We start from the raw sequence: 18,092 nt of genomic DNA on the forward strand, positions 1-18,092 counted from the left end.
ATGAGACAGTACACAGGTGAAGGGTTGTGTGTGGACTCTTCTGTGATGATTGAGGGCGAGATCTATGTCTTGTGAGAGGGAGGTGTGAAACTAATATTCCCATGAGTATTGGACTGGTTGGTTAACTTGGTTTAGGTTATTGGTGTCAGTTGAGCCTGTGAGGCTTTATTCAAATCTGTCATCAATATCCCATTAACTCCTAGCACGCCAATCTACTGCATTAGGAAGTCTAATGGCATTAAAGTTTCAGAAGGCCTGGCTTCACTGTGGCACTTGACGCTTTGCATCCACAGAGAAGGAAAAAGAAAGAAGCACTGGATATGGAGAAGAGAGTGAGGGACAGCGACACAAAGGTTAAAAGGTAAAGAAAGAAAATGAGGAAAACTGAATTGAGAGGTATAGTGTGAGAAGGAAGCAGAGGGAGAGGGGATCAGGCTAGTCTCCGTGGATGTGGTGATGAGGTCCAGACAAGAGTGGGCGGCTAGCTCCGGCTTAAGCAACTCCGCACCCCTCCGTAGCCTGCTGAATTATTCACTAACCCGCTGGGGCAGAGTGGCGACACGGAGGTCCGCCCACCCTGACCTGTGAGTTTAGAGCTGTGTCACCGCCACTCCGCACACGAGGGTTCACGACTCCAGCCTCGGCATACACTTGTCTTCATCGAACCGATTACCTCTTAACACTGTGGTTGATGGGACACACACAGACTGTGGTGGACAGACAAAGATGTGGCGGCGCCACCAGCGGATGACCCCATGACCCTACAGAGCTCCGAGGGATGTTCTCCTGGTAGCAGGGCTGACCTCTCTCTGCTCATTAACACCGTAGATCACAGGACAGGTCCCCTGAACGGAAGAAAGTTACTCTATCCTCTCTTCAGAATGTACTCATCAGCATAATTTTTCAGTGAAAGTGAAAATGTACTTTTGAGTTTCTGTAGCTTTATTACTGTATCTGTTATGCAGTATCTTTGTATTCACACTGACTACACAAAACATGAACAATATCTGCTTATACCATGACAGGCTGGCCAGGTGAATAGATGAAGGGGAGGAGACCGGTTAAATACGGATTTTTAAGACTCAAGACAATTGAGACACGCATTGTGTATGTGTGCCATTCAGAGGGTGAATGGGAAAGAGAAAAGATTTCAGTGCAGGGTTTGGTAGTAGGTGCCAGGTGTACCGGTTTGATTCAAGAACTGCAATGCTGCTGTTTTTTTTTCACGTTCAACAGTTTCCTGTGTGTATCAAGAATAATCCACCACCCAAAAGGCATCCAATCAACGTGACACAACTGTGGGAAGCATTGAAGTCAACATGGGCCAGCCAGTATCCCTGTGGAACGTTTTTGACTCATGTAATGTTGTGTGATTTGTTGTCTTCCTCAGGTAATGTGTAATGTTGTGCGATTTGCTGTCTTCCTCAGGTAAGCGACTGCAGGAGTGGATCAGTGTAGTTCTGTGCCTCTCTCTCTTCATCATCAACCTCTCCTTCCTTCTCCTCAACTTCTCCACTGTGCACATCTACAAAATCATCTTGGGCATCCGTGAGTTTCTCGAACACATTTTTTGGGTTTCTGTTTGAAATGACCTTGAAATTGTCTGCAATTACATTACGTCTCCAAAATATTTGTTGTCTGATATTATGGCAAAAGATTTGGTAAAATACTTTTCCCTCCTTTGTTCCCCACTACAGTAATGGGGATAGTGATGGCGGACTTTGCATCTGGTATGGTGCACTGGGGAGCAGACACCTGGGGCTCTGTGGACATCCCTGTCCTTGGGAAGGTAAGGGACAGGGTTCTGAGTTCAAGGTCTTTCCCAGACCTTAGACTCATCATTTGACTCTTGAGAAGGATTACAAATTACTATAGTGCCTTCAGAAAGTATTCACACCCCTTGACTTTTTCCACATTTTGTTGTGTTACAACCTGAATTCAAAATGGATTCAATGTAGATTGTGTCACTGGCCTACACACAATACGCCACAATGCCAAAGTGGAATTTTTGGTAATTTTTTACAAATGAATAAAAAGTGAAAAGCTGAAATACCTTGAGTCAATAAGTATTCAAGCCCTTTGTTATGACAAGCCTAAATAAGTTCAGGAGTAAAAGTGTGCTTAACAAGTAACATAATAAGTTGCATGGATTCACAATGTGTGCAATAATAGTGTTCAACATGATTTTTGAATGACTAACTCAGCTCTGTACCCCACACATACAATTATCTGTAAGGTCGAGCAGTGAATTTTAAACAGATTCAACCACAAAGACTAGAGAGGTTTTCCAATGCCTCACAAAGAAGGGCACCTATTGGTAGATGGGGGAGAAAAAGAAGAAGCAAACATTGAATTTCCATTTGACCACCCAGCCACTACAAAGATAAATGAATACTGCCCAAAAAGTGGCAACGCAATTAACCTTTTTGCTGTTTTTGTTTTGGACAAATACAATGAAACACAGAGTACCACTCTCCATATTTCCAAGCATAGTGGTGGCTGCATCATGGTATGGGTATAATTGTAATTGATAAGGACTGGGGAGCTATGCACAGGCAAAATCTTAGAGGAAAACCTGGTTCAGTCCGCTTTTCACCAGACACTGGGAGATGAATTCCCCTTTCAGCAGGACAATAACCTAAAACACAAGGCCAAATCTACACCGAAGAAGATAGTGAATGTTTCTGAGTGGCCGAATTACAGTTTTGACTTAAATATGCTTGAAAATCTATGGTACAAAATGGTTCTCTAGCAATGTTCGACAACCAATTTGACAGAGCTTGTATCATTTTTTTAAAGAATAATGCATTTTTTAAAGAATAATGCATTTTTTTAAGAATAATGCATTTTTTTAAGAATAATGGGGAAATATTGTACAATCCAGGTGTGCAAAGCTCTTAGATTTACCCAGAAATACTCACCTCTGTAATCGCTGCCTAAGGTGATTCTAACATGTATCGACTCAGGGGTGTGGATACTTATGTAAATGAGATATTTCTGTATTTCATTTTCAATAAGTTTACAAACATTTCTAAAATCCTGTTTTTACTTTGTCATTATGAGGTGTTGTGTAGATGTGTGAGAATAGTTTTTTTTTAAATTCAGGCTGTAACACAGCAAAATGTGGAATAAGTGTGAAGGGGTATGAATACTTCCTGAAGGCACTGTACATATCAGTCATATGAGGGATTGTTAGGCAAAACATAATGTAATCCTATTTCTCAATGAGCTATATCAGTGGTCACACCTACACTGTCTGTATACATTACCTGTACTTCTGCAAACCACTGCCCAGCACACCCACCGTCCTGCACCGGTGCTGAGAAGGCCACAACCAGCCAGTCTCCCCCTTCCTGTCCCCCCTACACCCCAGTTGTGTGAAGGGCACAGCCATCCAGGGTTATTACCATACAGTAGCTCTGGATTTTGTTGGTCTTTTGTGGTTCATCCTCCCTTGGCCACTCTAAGCAAAATGTCATTCTATCCCTCAGGATATACCACTACAGTACATTTCTGCCCGCCCCCCCCCCACCCCCCCACCCCCTCACCACCACCACCACAGCCACCCCACCCACTCCTCTGGGGCTGGGGTTCCAGCACCCTGGGCTCCGTATTAATGCATGAGCACAACTTGGTCATGCTCCCCTCTCCCAATTAAAGAAAAGGTCACTCTTATCCTGTCCAATTAAAAGAGCACCTGGCCCTTATGTTGTGCAGTGTGGTGGGTGTCGTCTTTGAGGTGATGAATCACTTGGTCTGTGTGTATATCTGCTGATGATGGGGTTTATTGTTCTATTGTCAGGGGTCAGGGGTCAGGGGGGACAGGGGGAGAAAAGGAATTGGCATTTTAATCTCCAGCTCTGCTTATGATCAGTATGTGTAATGGCATCACTGATCTTCACAGTGATTTATGTTATTCTGCGTACATTATATTATGTATCGTATTTTGACTGTAAACAGACTGTTTCTATGACCAAAGCACAGCTGTGTGGTGAAGTCAGGTGTACAGACAGTACCAGAGTCATTCTACCTCAAAAAGCACAATAGAGGTTTGACACCCACCGTCTTCGATTGTTCTGAAATTGTTTCTGTAGTTCGAAACAGAAAAGATAAGCATTTCTGCAACATTATTATATATAGAGAGAGAATTTGATCTCTGAGAAATTAAGCTAATTGATTGCACCCAAATTGGCACTTTCAACTATAGGATTCATATAATATTCAATAAATGTAGTACCCAACATCCGATTTGCACAAGAAACTCTTCTTAACAATAATTCAAATGTGAGCAATCCCAAAAAATGGTCAAAGCCCACCGCAATGACCAGTGTACAGTATCAGTTCTCTATGATTTACAAGCTGTGATTTATTTTTTCTTCCCTGTTCAGAGAAATTAGCCATTGATGTCGCTTGCATTTTTCCCATAGATTAAGTGAAAGTACCAGGTTTTGCCCACTAGAAGCCGCTGTTCCTGCTACTGCCCTTTTTTATCCATTATATTATATGATATCTATAAATTGAAATGGACAATTTGGGTGCAATCAATTAGCTTAATTTTTCAGAGTTCAAATAGTCTATCAACTTAAGAATGTTGCAGGAATGCTTATCTTATCTGTTTCTAATTACTGCTATGGTCCTTGGTGGTCCCCGGTTTTATAGGGGAGGGTCGTCAGCGAAATGGGACACACCTGGGAGAGGGTGTGTCTCGGGGATGAATACACCTTTTCCCCATACATCGAGGAGACTCTCCAAGCAGACACACTGTTATTTTTCGTTGTGGCATTTTGGGGCTACTTTGTGTTCATTTGTTTTGGCACCTCTCAACACCCCTCATTATCACCATCTATGCACGCATCCACTCACCCAGGTGTGTACCATTTCGCTGACGAACCTCCCGGCTCCACCCACCGACATCCGATTTAAGGAAAACAAGAGCAAAGAGAAATAATTCGCAAACAGAGTGGGAGGGTCGTCATATTACAGAAAAGGTTTCAGAACAATCTGAGATGGTGGGTGTTATGGCTTTCTGAAATGACAGGAATGACTCACCACATATTAGACTACACATCACTAGGAATATCAGACATAATGTAAAGGAATATACATTCTGAACACCTCGACACCTAGTGTTAAAGGTGTACAATTAAGCAAAAACAAATAGGTAAATAGCCCAATTGTTAGACAGGGACCTTTCTTAAAGATGTGTAGGGGCCTACATGTTGGCTGCTGTATGTTACTGTACTGCAACAAAGGCCTTGTTCTCCTCTGTAATATATTCCTCAAACATACCTGTGCCCTGGTGAGGCAGAGGGGGGCCGTCCTAGCAGAGCAGACTGCCTGCCCCCTGTAGTTCCAGCTAAGGGGCCCGGGCCTGCTGCCTGCACTCCTTTCATCAGCAGCCTGTCTGGTTGGAGTTCCAGAACGGCTCAGTCCCTGTTCAGCCTGCCGCCCCGCCGTGCAGCGGTTACTGCTCTGACTCTGTAACATGGCCGCTGCTCGCTGTCGATCCTTTCGCTGTCTGGGATAATTAGGATTCACCACCTGGGAACGATCGGACTTCAAAAAGAGCAGGGGAATTTACAGACATCTAGAAAGGAGTGTTTTAAGACCCTTAACCAGCAGATTAAAGGAAGCACTTAGCGGATGGATACGCCGTTTTGTCCCGAGGTTCAAACAGAAAAACTTCACTTGAGGGAGAATCATTAATGACAGTGATTAGAGGAGAAAAAACTCTAATTGAACGTCTTCAACCAGTTCAGTCCATAGTCGAGGGTGAGGGGAGGGACATTTCCTTTCCATGGCTGGGTAACCAGGACGATGGTAGATGTGAGTCCTGATTAGTGAAAGGCAGGCGAGGCAGGCCGTTAAACGATGTGAGATTAGTGCTGGTGTGACTCGGGGCGGCTGCAGTGTGCCGAGGAGTCCACACACCCGCTCTGTGTGCCGAGGAGTCCACACACCCGCTCTGTGTGCCGAGGAGTCCACACACCCGCTCTGTGTGCCGAGGAGTCCATGCACCCGCTCTGTGTGCCGAGGAGTCCATGCACCCGCTCTGTGTGCGTCTGGGGTTTATCGCTCCTTTAATCTCACAGACAGACTGGGAGAAGAGAACGAGAGGAACGGAGAGGAGAATTGTCAAAATATTGACAGATAGTGTCCCTTGCTCCAGCAGTGTCTCAATGTGTCCTCAGATATACATGTGATTGAGTTCTGCCCACAAACAGAGGATAATTTCGTTTTACCGTCAGTGACACGCTATGGTAATTTGGCGCCAAAAGATTCCTATTTTTATGTGGGAAATAAATGACCTTCATTGTGTATTTTCTCTTTGTGCTCATGCGAGTCCATCCCTCTGTCCCTTTCATTTGTGACACCCACGCTGTTACAAGCAGGTGTCTGTCTCAGCTTAGCGAGGTGCTGGTTGTGAGTGACAGGCACGCTGTTACAAGCAGGTGTCTGTCTCAGCTTAGCGAGGTGCTGGTTGTGAGTGACAGGCACGCTGTTACAAGCAGGTGTCTGTCTCAGCTTAGCGAGGTGCTGGTTGTGAGTGACACCCACGCTGTTACAAGCAGGTGTCTGTCTCAGCTTAGCGAGGTGCTGGTTGTGAGTGACAGGCACGCTGTTACAAGCAGGTGTCTGTCTCAGCTTAGCGAGGTGCTGGTTGTGAGTGACACCCACACTGTTACAAGCAGGTGTCTGTCTCAGCTTAGCGAGGTGCTGGTTGTGAGTGACAGGCACGCTGTTACAAGCAGGTGTCTGTCTCAGCTTAGCGAGGTGCTGGTTGTGAGTGACAGGCACGCTGTTACAAGCAGGTGTCTGTCTCAGCTTAGCGAGGTGCTGGTTGTGAGTGACAGGCACGCTGTTACAAGCAGGTGTCTGTCTCAGCTTAGCGAGGTGCTGGTTGTGAGTGACAGGCACGCTGTTACAAGCAGGTGTCTGTCTCAGCTTAGCGAGGTGCTGGTTGTGAGTGACACCCACGCTGTTACAAGCAGGTGTCTGTCTCAGCTTAGCGAGGTGCTGGTTGTGAGTGACAGGCACGCTGTTACAAGCAGGTGTCTGTCTCAGCTTAGCGAGGTGCTGGTTGTGAGTGACACCCACACTGTTACAAGCAGGTGTCTGTCTCAGCTTAGCGAGGTGCTGGTTGTGAGTGACAGGCACGCTGTTACAAGCAGGTGTCTGTCTCAGCTTAGCGAGGTGCTGGTTGTGAGTGACAGGCACGCTGTTACAAGCAGGTGTCTGTCTCAGCTTAGCGAGGTGCTGGTTGTGAGTGACAGGCACGCTGTTACAAGCAGGTGTCTGTCTCAGCTTAGCGAGGTGCTGGTTGTGAGTGACAGGCACGCTGTTACAAGCAGGTGTCTGTCTCAGCTTAGCGAGGTGCTGGTTGTGAGTGACACCCACGCTGTTACAAGCAGGTGTCTGTCTCAGCTTAGCGAGGTGCTGGTTGTGAGTGACAGGCACGCTGTTACAAGCAGGTGTCTGTCTCAGCTTAGCGAGGTGCTGGTTGTGAGTGACACCCACGCTGTTACAAGCAGGTGTCTGTCTCAGCTTAGCGAGGTGCTGGTTGTGAGTGACAGGCACGCTGTTACAAGCAGGTGTCTGTCTCAGCTTAGCGAGGTGCTGGTTGTGAGTGACAGGCACCGCTGATACAAGGTTTATTATGATGCTGGATCAGAGCCATAGGGCTGTGCAGTTTTATAGCAAGTTATCTCTCTGGTCCCTTTAGCGTGATGGAGAGGCTTCCCCTCCAGCTTTCATGTACACTCCTCTACAGGGCAGTCATGGCAGTCATGAGTTTAACTGTGAGACTCCAACCTCTAACCCAGTGGTTCCCAAACTACGTGGTGTCGCCTGACATGAAATGTATTCAAATCTGAAAGATACAATTCAACCAGAGAGCACCCTTAGATAATGGGAAAAGGTTGTACTTGACCGTTGCTCTTGAATCATTTCCACGGTGAATGGCTAAGCCCGCTACGCTATGTAACCACACACTATTGCAGAGACTTTGATATTACCACCTGCAATTGATATGGTGAAAACAATGAGTGGGGGAGGCAGAGGCAGAGGCACAGCAACTCACATCACTGCCTTCGTCAGATAACACTGTTGAGCGAAGAACGTGTGCTATTGCTAGAAATGAAATGAAAACTGACTGAAGGACTCAAACTCCTCAACTTCTGCTCTCCAAATGGATGTTAGCTGTGAGGGCCAAGATGCCCATGCATTGACTTCTTGTTATGTCTCATGAAACAGCACAGGGGATGTTCAGTGTGCTGTGTGGCTATATTGACGAAACAGATTCGATGGAATCGAATGGTGGGCTTTTTGCCTAGGTGGGGCTCCATCTATGGCGGGACGGTGGGCAGGCCTCTGCACTCTAGTTATGATTGTGTCTCCCTCTGCCATATGGACACATTGTACGATACACCGAAACAACTTTAACTACATCAAACCACATCCATTCACAAATCTATGTGGAGATATGGGATGAGAGCATGACAATGTTATATTTCACACCATGGCTGGTGGTTATCAAGGGGGAGTGTTGGAAAGATTTTCTTTTTATTTATTTTTACCCCTTTTTCTCCCCAATTTCATGATATCCAATTGGTAGTTACAGTCTTGTCCCATCACTGAAACTACCCTATGGACTTGGGAGAGGCGAAAGTCGCTAGCATTGCGTCGTCTGAAACACGACCCTGCCAAGCCACACTGCTTTTTGACACACTGCTCGCTTAACCCGGAAGCCAGCCGCACCAATGTGTCGGGGCTCCACCGTACAACTGGTGACTGCAGTTAGCGTGCATGCGCCCGGCCCGCCACAATGAGTCTCTAGAGCGCGATGGAACAAGGAAATCCCAGCCGGCCATACCCTCCCCTCATGGGACTCCCGGTTGCGGCCAGCTGCAACACAGCACGGGACTGAACCTGGGTCTGTAGTGTTGCCTCTGGCACTGCGATGCAGTTCCTTAGAGCATTGCCCCACTCGAGAGGCCGGAAAGAATTCTTATTGGAGAGAGAGAGTCTTTCAAAGCAAACCATGTCCCCTTCCCTCGGCTGTGCTTGTTTCTAACAGAACACAGCATCAGTAAGTGTCCCACATGAGTGATGGCTGCTCACCTCCAGCACTTGGAAGAGCACTTTGGGACCTACTTCCCAATCCATTTGACTGTGATCCTGCTCAGTTGACATACCGGTAAGTGAAATCAAACAGCTGATTGAGCTGTCATGTGACCGAATGCTGCAGACAACGCATTAATGGATCATTGCGGAAGATTTTTGGTTCCGGACTGAAAGGGAATACCCTGCTGTCTCCCTCTGAGCATTAATGCCGCGTTCAAAACAACTGGGAACTCGGGAATCTCAGAATTCCGACTTCAGTGCGTTGAAGACAACTGGGAATTCTGAAAAAAACAAGCTCTGACTGGGAAAAATAAGTTATCCAACTCAGAATTCCAACTTGGGAACTTGGGCCTCTTTCTAGAGCTCAGACTTTACAACCTGAAGTTCACTGACATCATGATTTGACCTCTTATTTTTCAGAGTTCCCAGTTGTCTTGAAAGCACCATAGAACTCATGGTACCCTTTGCCAGCTCATATATGTGTGAAGCTGGATTCAGTGCTCTCGTCTGCATTGAAACCTAATATTGATCCAGTTTGGATGTGACAGCAGAGAAGAGGTGCGCACTGTCGACCACGCCCCCTGACTTTTAGAAGTTCCGACATGACATGCATCAAGCCACACCCATCTTATTAGTGGTGGTGAGATAATTATGTCAGACTAATTTGCAATTGACTGTCATAGCCCCACATTAATGATGGTGAGTTGGGTCATGAGAATTTTCAGATATGAAAATGGGGACATGGGCCAAAAAAGTTTTGGGATCCTTGCTCGAACACAGGTTATCATGTCTCGCTCCAGGGTTTAGGATTAATGTAAAAAATCCCATTCCCAACCATAACACACCCCCTGAGGACTTACATAATATAGCTTCCAATCCTTACATCCTTCAGCAACTCTTCCCTATGTTTTAATGGATACAGCACTGTGTTTTAATGGACACAACACTGTGTTTTAATGGACACAGCACTGTGTTTTAATGGACACAGCACTGTGTTTTAATGGACACAGCACTGTGTTTTAATGGACACAACACTGTGTTTTAATGGACACAGCACTGTGTTTTAATGGACACAGCACTGTGTTTTAATGGACACAGCACTGTGTTTTAATGGACACAGCACTGTGTTTTAATGGACACAGCACTGTGTTTTAATGGACACAGCACTGTGTTTTAATGGACACAGCACTGTGTTTTAATGGATACAGCACTGTGTTTTAATGGACACAACACTGTGTTTTAATGGACACAACACTGTGTTTTAATGGACACAGCACTGTGTTTTAATGGACACAGCACTGTGTTTTAATCGACACAGCACTGTGTTTTAATGGACACAGCACTGTGAAAGCTACTCCTACCAACCTAGCACAAGTTCCAATATTTGCCATGGCTCTTCGACCCGGATTTGAACCAGTAACAACACCTGATGACCATTTTATTGTTTTGGGAAATTTTTGGTATTTTGTTGCCCCTCAGATAATGAGGAGGTACAGACTAGGTAGACCTCTGTCTGTGACTGCAATTGATAGCCCATCTTACCTTGTGTCTTACATGATTGGATTACACTGAATATTCAGATGTAAGTGAATTATCATAATGATATTCCTCTAACTACCTCCCCTCCTCCTCTATCTTGTTCTCTTTTTCTCCAGGCATTCATCCGCCCATTCCGGGAACACCACATTGACCCCACAGCCATCACTCGACATGACTTCATAGAGACCAATGGGGACAACTGCATGCTTACAATACTGCCCCTGGCACATATGGCCTACAAATTCCTGACGTACCAGCCAGGTGAGAGAGAGAGAGGGGATGGACACACACACCCATGCATTACAACCTGAACAAGGTCTCATCCATAAAGTATGTGTGTGTGACACAATGTGGAGTAGGAGCTGTAGACAGATAGACAGACGCGGGTTACTCTCAGACCATGACAGGGTGATGTGTTTTACGAGAGACATGATGTCAGGGCTTCAGGGTGGCTCGGAGCGAGCCGGAGGTCACTGACCCTGTCATGAGCCGTGTCACAGTAAGAGGAGACAAAGACGGGGCGGAGGGCAGGTAAGCCTTGCGAGGGGACAGGGTGACATCCACACCTATCATGTCTGCTGCTCGCTGAGTGTCAATATATATGCTGATAATCTGGTACTGTTTCATACTTGCAAGTGAATACCTTAAATAGTACACATTGGGCAGTATAAATAGTATAAACTCATTTACATGTGAAGATGCTTCATGTACTGAAACCACCTTGTCATTTTCAATGAATGTCACAATTCTCTCCCTTAACAACAAATCCCTCTCTCTCTCTCTCAGATGCCCTATCAGAGACCTACCCCTGGCAGTGCTTTGTGTTTGCACTGGCAGTCTTCGTGACGTTGACCAATCAGATCCATAAGTGGTCTCACTCCTACTTTGGTCTTCCCCGCTGGGTGACGCTGCTACAGGACTGTCACCTGGTGTTACCACGGAAACACCACCGCATCCACCACGTGTCCCCTCACGAGACCTACTACTGCATCACCACAGGTACTGTACAATACTGTACTGACATACCGCCTACTACTTTATCACTTCAGGTACTACACTGAGGATGCAAAACATTAAGAACGCCTGCTCTTTCCATGACATAGACTGACCAGGTGAATCCAGGTGAAAGCTATGATCCCTTATTGATGTCACTTCAATCAGTGTAGATGAAGGGGAGGAGACAGGTCAAAGAAGGATGTTTCAACCTTGTGACAATTGAGACATTGATTGTGCCATTCAGAGGGTGAACGAGCAAGACAAAATATTGATGTGCCTTTGAATGGGGTATGGTAGTAGGTGCCAGGCGCACAGGTTTGTGTCAAGAACTGCAACTCTGCTGGCTTTTTCACGCTCAACAGTTTCCTGTATCAAGAATGGTCCACCACCCGAAGGACATCCAGTCAACATGACACAACTGTGGGAAGCATTGGAGTCAACATGAGCCAGCATCCCTGTGGAACGCTTTCGACACCTTGTAGAGTCCATGCCCAGACTAATTGAGCCTGTTCTGAGGGGAAAAGGGGGGGTGCAACTCAACATTAGGAAGGTGTTCCTAATGTTTGGTATACTCAGCGGATACACTACTCTGTATATTACCTAAGAGGTACTATACAATATTGAACTAATATACTTATTAAAAATGCATAGCCACAGGTAATACATAGTACTGTGCTTTACAGTACTGACATACTGGTTACTACTGCATCACTGTGGCTACTGTAACACATTACTGACATACCATCTACTGTAACCACAGCATCACCATGACTACTAACAGTAAGCCACTGCATATTTGCAGAGGAATTGTCACTGATCAAACATTAGTGACCTCTACAGCAGTGCAGTGTGGAACAGTATAGGTCAATTGCAGGGATCCACCTACCAAGAACACTGCAATATCATGCACCATTCCATGCTCATAGAAGCTATCTCCCTTAGACCTACCACTAGAAGAAAACATAGAAGCTATCCCCCTTAGACCTACCACTAGAAGAAAACATAGAAGCTATCCCCCTTAGACCTACCACTAGAAGAAAACATAGAAGCTATCCCCCTTAGACCTACCACTAGAAGAAAACATAGAAGCTATCCCCCTTAGACCTACCACTAGAAGAAAACATAGAAGTTCATATGACAACGTCTAAACACGGGTGAGCTAACGGCTAAACCGATGAATCAAGAAGAATTTTCAAATGGTGTCTTCCATTGAAAGGCCCATCCATTCAAGATGGCTGCCATCTGTGGGGGGTAGATATAAATAACATGGAAAAGCAATCTGTTTGGTTATGCGTGTGTTTGTAAGCATAGACCCGAGTAAGAGATCCACATTGAGTATTCAGTGTGTGTCTGAGAGAGTGCACTGGAGAGAATGCTTGTGCGTCACCCTGACCTCCCTATGGAAAACAGATGTGTGTGTGTGCAGAGGGGTGTTTGTGTGTGAGCTCACGCATGTGCGTTCGTGAGCACGCGTGCGTGTGTGTGTGTGTGAACAATCTTCCTGACACCCTCCTCCCCTCGTCTTCATAGTCCCTAACCTCAGTGGGGGGCTGTGATGAGTAGAGTGGAGGGGGGGAGCGGCCACAGGGGAGCACCACAGCTCTGTCCCCACTCCTCCACCTCACCTGCCTGGGTCTCCGCGGCCTGCCGCCTGCCTTTGTGTGCCAGTGGCTGACAATCTCCATGTATATTTAATGCTAACCTGCTGTCAGTGCTAACAAATAGGCCTGCATGGGGAGAGAGAGGAGAAATCAAACAAATAAACGGAGCTGCTTTGCTCTCCTCTTGGAGAGAGAGGTTCACCAGAGGGACCGCAGACACACTGCACGCACAACACACTCTACTCTGTATGCATGCACAGCACTCACTGTATGCCCTCACTGTATGTGTATGTACTGTGTGTACAGTATGGATCTCTATAGGCTGTTTGATGTGTGTGCACACAGTCCTTATATATACTGTATCCCTGAATGTGTATTTCTCTATCAATACTGTATATCTGTGTGTGTATGTGTGGCAATTCCTACATTGCATCCAGTATCTTTGTGGATCCAAATAAAAGTGTTCAGGTGTGTGTGTGTGTGTGTGTGTACAACCACGTACGTTCACTCCATTCCTTCCCGTGTATGTGTAATACTAAAAACGTATTTGATGTCTAACCCTCCTGGGAGTGGGTGTCTGATTCTATAGCATGGCTCAGGGTGGATGTGAGGTATTTGAGTTCAGCAGGCCCTGTGTGATGTATGGTGTGTGGAGATGCGGTACATATTTATAACTGTAAGTGTGTGCATTACTCTGGTGCCAAAGCCAGATCTCCTTCCTCTCCGCAGGGAGCAAAGATCCTCTGAGAGCGTCTGTATCTGCTGCTGCCTGGAACACAGTGTGGTGTGGGGGATGTGTGCATGTTTCATTTGATATCTTCCTTTTGTTAACTTGCCTAATGTATTTCTTCCAAATACCCTTGCTCTCTTTTCATTTTTCTTCCCCCCCCCCCCCCCCCATTCCGTCCCTCTCTATTTCTCAGGGTGGTTGAACTACCCTCTGGACAAGGTGGGCTTCTGGCGGAGGATGGAGAGGTTGATAGAGAGAGTGACAGGTCACACGCCTCGGAGTGATGACATGGAATGGACAAAAAAAATGGAGTGAAGGGCTCTGGGACTCTCTGGACCAGTAGGACAGTGGGGTGGTGGACTAAGACTGGGAACAGGTTTTCCTGCTTTTCACCCACTTCCTGTGTCTCTCTTCCTTACCCCTTACACTATAACACGCCTACAGTATATACTTCCTTGTCATGGCACAGCACCTCAGCAATGACACTAGTAATGCGGCCTTCTAGATACTTCCAAGTTCCATCCGTTATTTACTTTTGTTTGCTATTTGCTTTTTCAGTGTTGCAAGAGAAGCAGTCCACAGTCAGACTCTGTTTGCAATAGTAGGTCCAGTGGCAGATCTGGGGTTGACTTTGGAGATTTTTTGTCCTTTTTGTGACCCCAATTCTGTTAACTGCTCATCCTTCCATCCAATGGGCTTGTATCTCCTTACATATCGTAACCAATTAGCTGTTATTTTATTGTGTCAGTGTAAGAGGTTTCTGGAGGATGGGCTCTCCAGGGGACAAACCATGTTGCCTTCTCAGGCATTGTCTTACATGACACAGAGAAAGAGGCTGTCATCTGGATCCAAGTTCAGCTTAATGTAAAGAAGGCAATCATATTGCTCCTTACCTAAGTTGGGGGGAAATATGTATTGGCCTTTTAAATGTATCGATTTGATTTGTTTGATTCATTGGAATTTGTTTTGAAATGATGTTTAGATCAGTCATGGTGGCATGAAACGTTGACTCAAACAAAGGTCCCTCACCTCTAGTAACTACGTGACGATGTTCACAGATTCTTCCCTACTCATTTGGTCAGGTAAGAGTAGAGAACCGCGGAGGATCAACCAGCAGGCTATTTATTTTGAAGACTGTAATGAAATGATTTCTACCTTCAAAAGGTAAATATCTGCACTTTACTGACTTACCCATAACTATGTTTATAAAAGACAGTCCTGTCAGCACGCACACATGCACACACAGACACATACGCACACGCAGGTTGACTTTCGTCTTGACTCTTGTCCTGGAGGCAGAACTGAGCGATTTCCCCTTAGATAGGCCAGCTGTAAAGTCAAAACCTGCCACACACACACACAGTTCCTGTCCATCATTGCATTGAATGGCTTGGACAGCTCGAAAGCAGCCATAATACACCCAGCTGAAATAAGTATGGTGTTTTCATCTTTGGGTTCATACCAGCAGCTTTTGGTTTTCTGTCTGGCTTTATAATGTGAATTTTTTTATATTAACAGATCAGCCTTGAATGGAATTATTACATCCCATCATGCAACTATTGCTCACAGCTAGTCTGCCTTAATGTTTTTTATCTGCTGTATGATTTAATAAAGCTCTATTAATTGAACCGAAGTTTGTTTGCCCTTTATTTGTTGAAATAATCATTGCTAGATTTGACATGTCTATATACAACAAAGAACCTCAAAATACCAGGAGATGATAGTTAAAGAACGTGAGAAAAATGTACAAGTGTGGTTGTTAACATCGCTTTCGAATAGAAAAGAAAACCTATTTCCTGTAGTTTGTGATTATGCCAATAGATGATCATCCAGATGGGCCAATGGGAGCTGCTCAGGCTGGAAATGGTCTATCGATGTGAGGAGACCGACAGACAGAGACCGACAGGTGATGATCCACCACTCTGCTGCTTCACCAGCTTCCTCTAGTGGCCTAATGGAAACACTGCATATTCTGTCACATTTTACCATGCACTTACAAGTTAGGTTTGACTCAAGCCAGAGGAAGCGGTGAAGCGAGAGGTCCACGCCTGTCAAAATCTGTCCACGTGGGAATACCACGATAAGCTGCCTTTGGTTCAACGACTCTCATTGTTAGGGTGGAGACAAGACCATCTCGTCATTATATACAGTATCTCTGGTAAAGTAGAGTTTTTTCCCCCCCGTGACTTGACTCGTTGAATTTGTAAATTCATTTGGAAAGCTTTTATTTTAGACACAGCAAAAAAAGAAAACACATTTCAAGTATTTTGTTTTTGGAGATATAAAGGACAGATCACAGTTATGAGGCTGTACGAGTTGAACTTTACAAGAATGTATTTATCGTGTGTGTGTGTGTGTTCATGATTTGTGTGTGTCTATCTGTGTCTGTGTCTCATCTCGGGGATGGAGAGCGAGAGTCCTTGAATAGCTTGCTGATATCAATGTCAGAGTCTTTCATGTGAGGATGGATGTCCATATCGATGCCACTGTCCTTACACTGCTGGAGCAGAGTTCTGATGTTACTCTCAGACAGACGCAGGTACCTGTACACACAAACACGTAGCATGACGTACTGCAGCAGTCGTTACAGCATGCGGCTGTTGCATTGCAATTAATACCATTTCATCTTAATATCAATATTCCAACTGCGTTATCAGTGATTGGATTCAATATATTAGAGCAGCTTGAAGGCTGCAGTATACGTTTTTTTTTATTTTTATCGCTTAGGTGAATAAATAAAAAAATCTTAGTACAAAACTCCAAACTGGTAACACTTGTAACTCAGCCAGTCTTACATGTTTTAAAACCTTTCGTTGTGCGTTCATAACACTGTTTTCACATTAGGCAATACACTTGCACTACCCATTACACATTACACTGGTCAGTCAATCGAATGCTCTTCCCTCTGCTAGCCTCTAGCTGACTCGATGGTTAACCCGTTTGTTTGTTTTCATTTCAACAATTTACTATCCTTGACGTGCTAGATAACTTGTTTGAAATTGATGTTTAAAAAAATCCACTGGAGCTGATATGCTTGATCCATTTTCTCTGGAGCTCTCTGCCACCCTGATTGCTGAATCATTAACCCATATGATTTACCTGACAATTATATCTGGTGCTGGTTTGGAAGGCGGCCCATGTACTAACCCTTCACAAAGGTGGTGACCCTTATTACCAACCTATGTCTAAATGTTCTTGTCTAGCTAAAATATTTCAATCTTTGATTCATTCTCAGCTAAGATCTTGTTTTTGAAAACGTATTCTAAATGAACATCAGTCGGCTTTTAGACCAGGTCATAGCACTATCCCTGCTGCATCAGTAGTTATAAATTATGTGGTTAACTGTATGGATAAAAGGCAACATTGCGCGGCCTTCTTCATTGACCAGTCAAAGGCTTTCGATACTGTTGATCACTCACTGCTAATTCATAGGCTTTCATCAATTGGCCAAGACCAGGCTGATTGTAATTGTTTAAAAAATTACTTGACAGATTGAATTCAATGTCCAGTGCCTTCGGCCTGGACCTTTTGCACATTTTGTTACGTTACAGTGTTATTCTAAAATCGATTAAATGTTTTTTTTCTCTGCACTCTACACACAATACCCCATAATGACGAAGCGAAAACAGGTTTTTCAAAATTTTTGCTAAGAACAGAAATACCTTATTTACGTAAGAATTCACACCCTTTGCTATCCATTGATCAACCTTGAGATTTCTACAACTTGATTGGAGTCACCTGTGGTAAATTTAACTGACTGGACATGATTTGGAAAGGCACACAGCTGTCTATATAAGGTCCCACAGTTGACAGTGCATGTCAGAGCAAAAACCAAGCCATGAGGTTGATGGAATTGTTCGTAGAGCTCCGAGGCACAGAGCTGGCCGCCTGGCTGAACTGAGCAATCATGGGAGAAGGGCCTTGGTCAGGGTGGTGACCAAGAACCTGATGGTCACTCTGACAGAGCTCTAGAGTTCCTCTGTGGAGATGAGAGAACCTTCCAGACACTCTCAAAATACAGGTGTGCCAAGCTTGTAGGAGGAGTGATGAGTTCTCCAGCAGTCTCACAACTCAATCGCTAATTGAAAACTGTTTTCTGCACC

At 45.0% G+C, this 18,092-nt stretch overlaps 1 protein-coding gene across 1 annotated transcript in view; it reads left to right on the top strand.

Moving 5' to 3' along the window:
• si:ch211-212o1.2 (TMEM189_B_dmain domain-containing protein) overlaps nucleotides 1-15,617 on the top strand; it is a 37,906-nt gene extending 22,289 nt beyond the window's left edge. Inside the window, exons 3-7 of the mRNA XM_020456645.2 lie at nucleotides 1,429-1,548; nucleotides 1,698-1,789; nucleotides 10,779-10,923; nucleotides 11,449-11,661; nucleotides 14,183-15,617. Coding sequence (XP_020312234.1) covers nucleotides 1,429-1,548; nucleotides 1,698-1,789; nucleotides 10,779-10,923; nucleotides 11,449-11,661; nucleotides 14,183-14,304 — 692 coding nt within the window. The 3' untranslated portion in view covers nucleotides 14,305-15,617. The remainder of the gene's footprint in view (nucleotides 1-1,428; nucleotides 1,549-1,697; nucleotides 1,790-10,778; nucleotides 10,924-11,448; nucleotides 11,662-14,182) is intronic.
• The last annotated feature ends 2,475 nt before the right edge of the window (nucleotides 15,618-18,092 follow it).

Source organism: Oncorhynchus kisutch, linkage group LG22, assembly GCF_002021735.2.
Source record: "Oncorhynchus kisutch isolate 150728-3 linkage group LG22, Okis_V2, whole genome shotgun sequence".
In the NCBI taxonomy this organism is placed as follows: domain Eukaryota; kingdom Metazoa; phylum Chordata; class Actinopteri; order Salmoniformes; family Salmonidae; genus Oncorhynchus; species Oncorhynchus kisutch.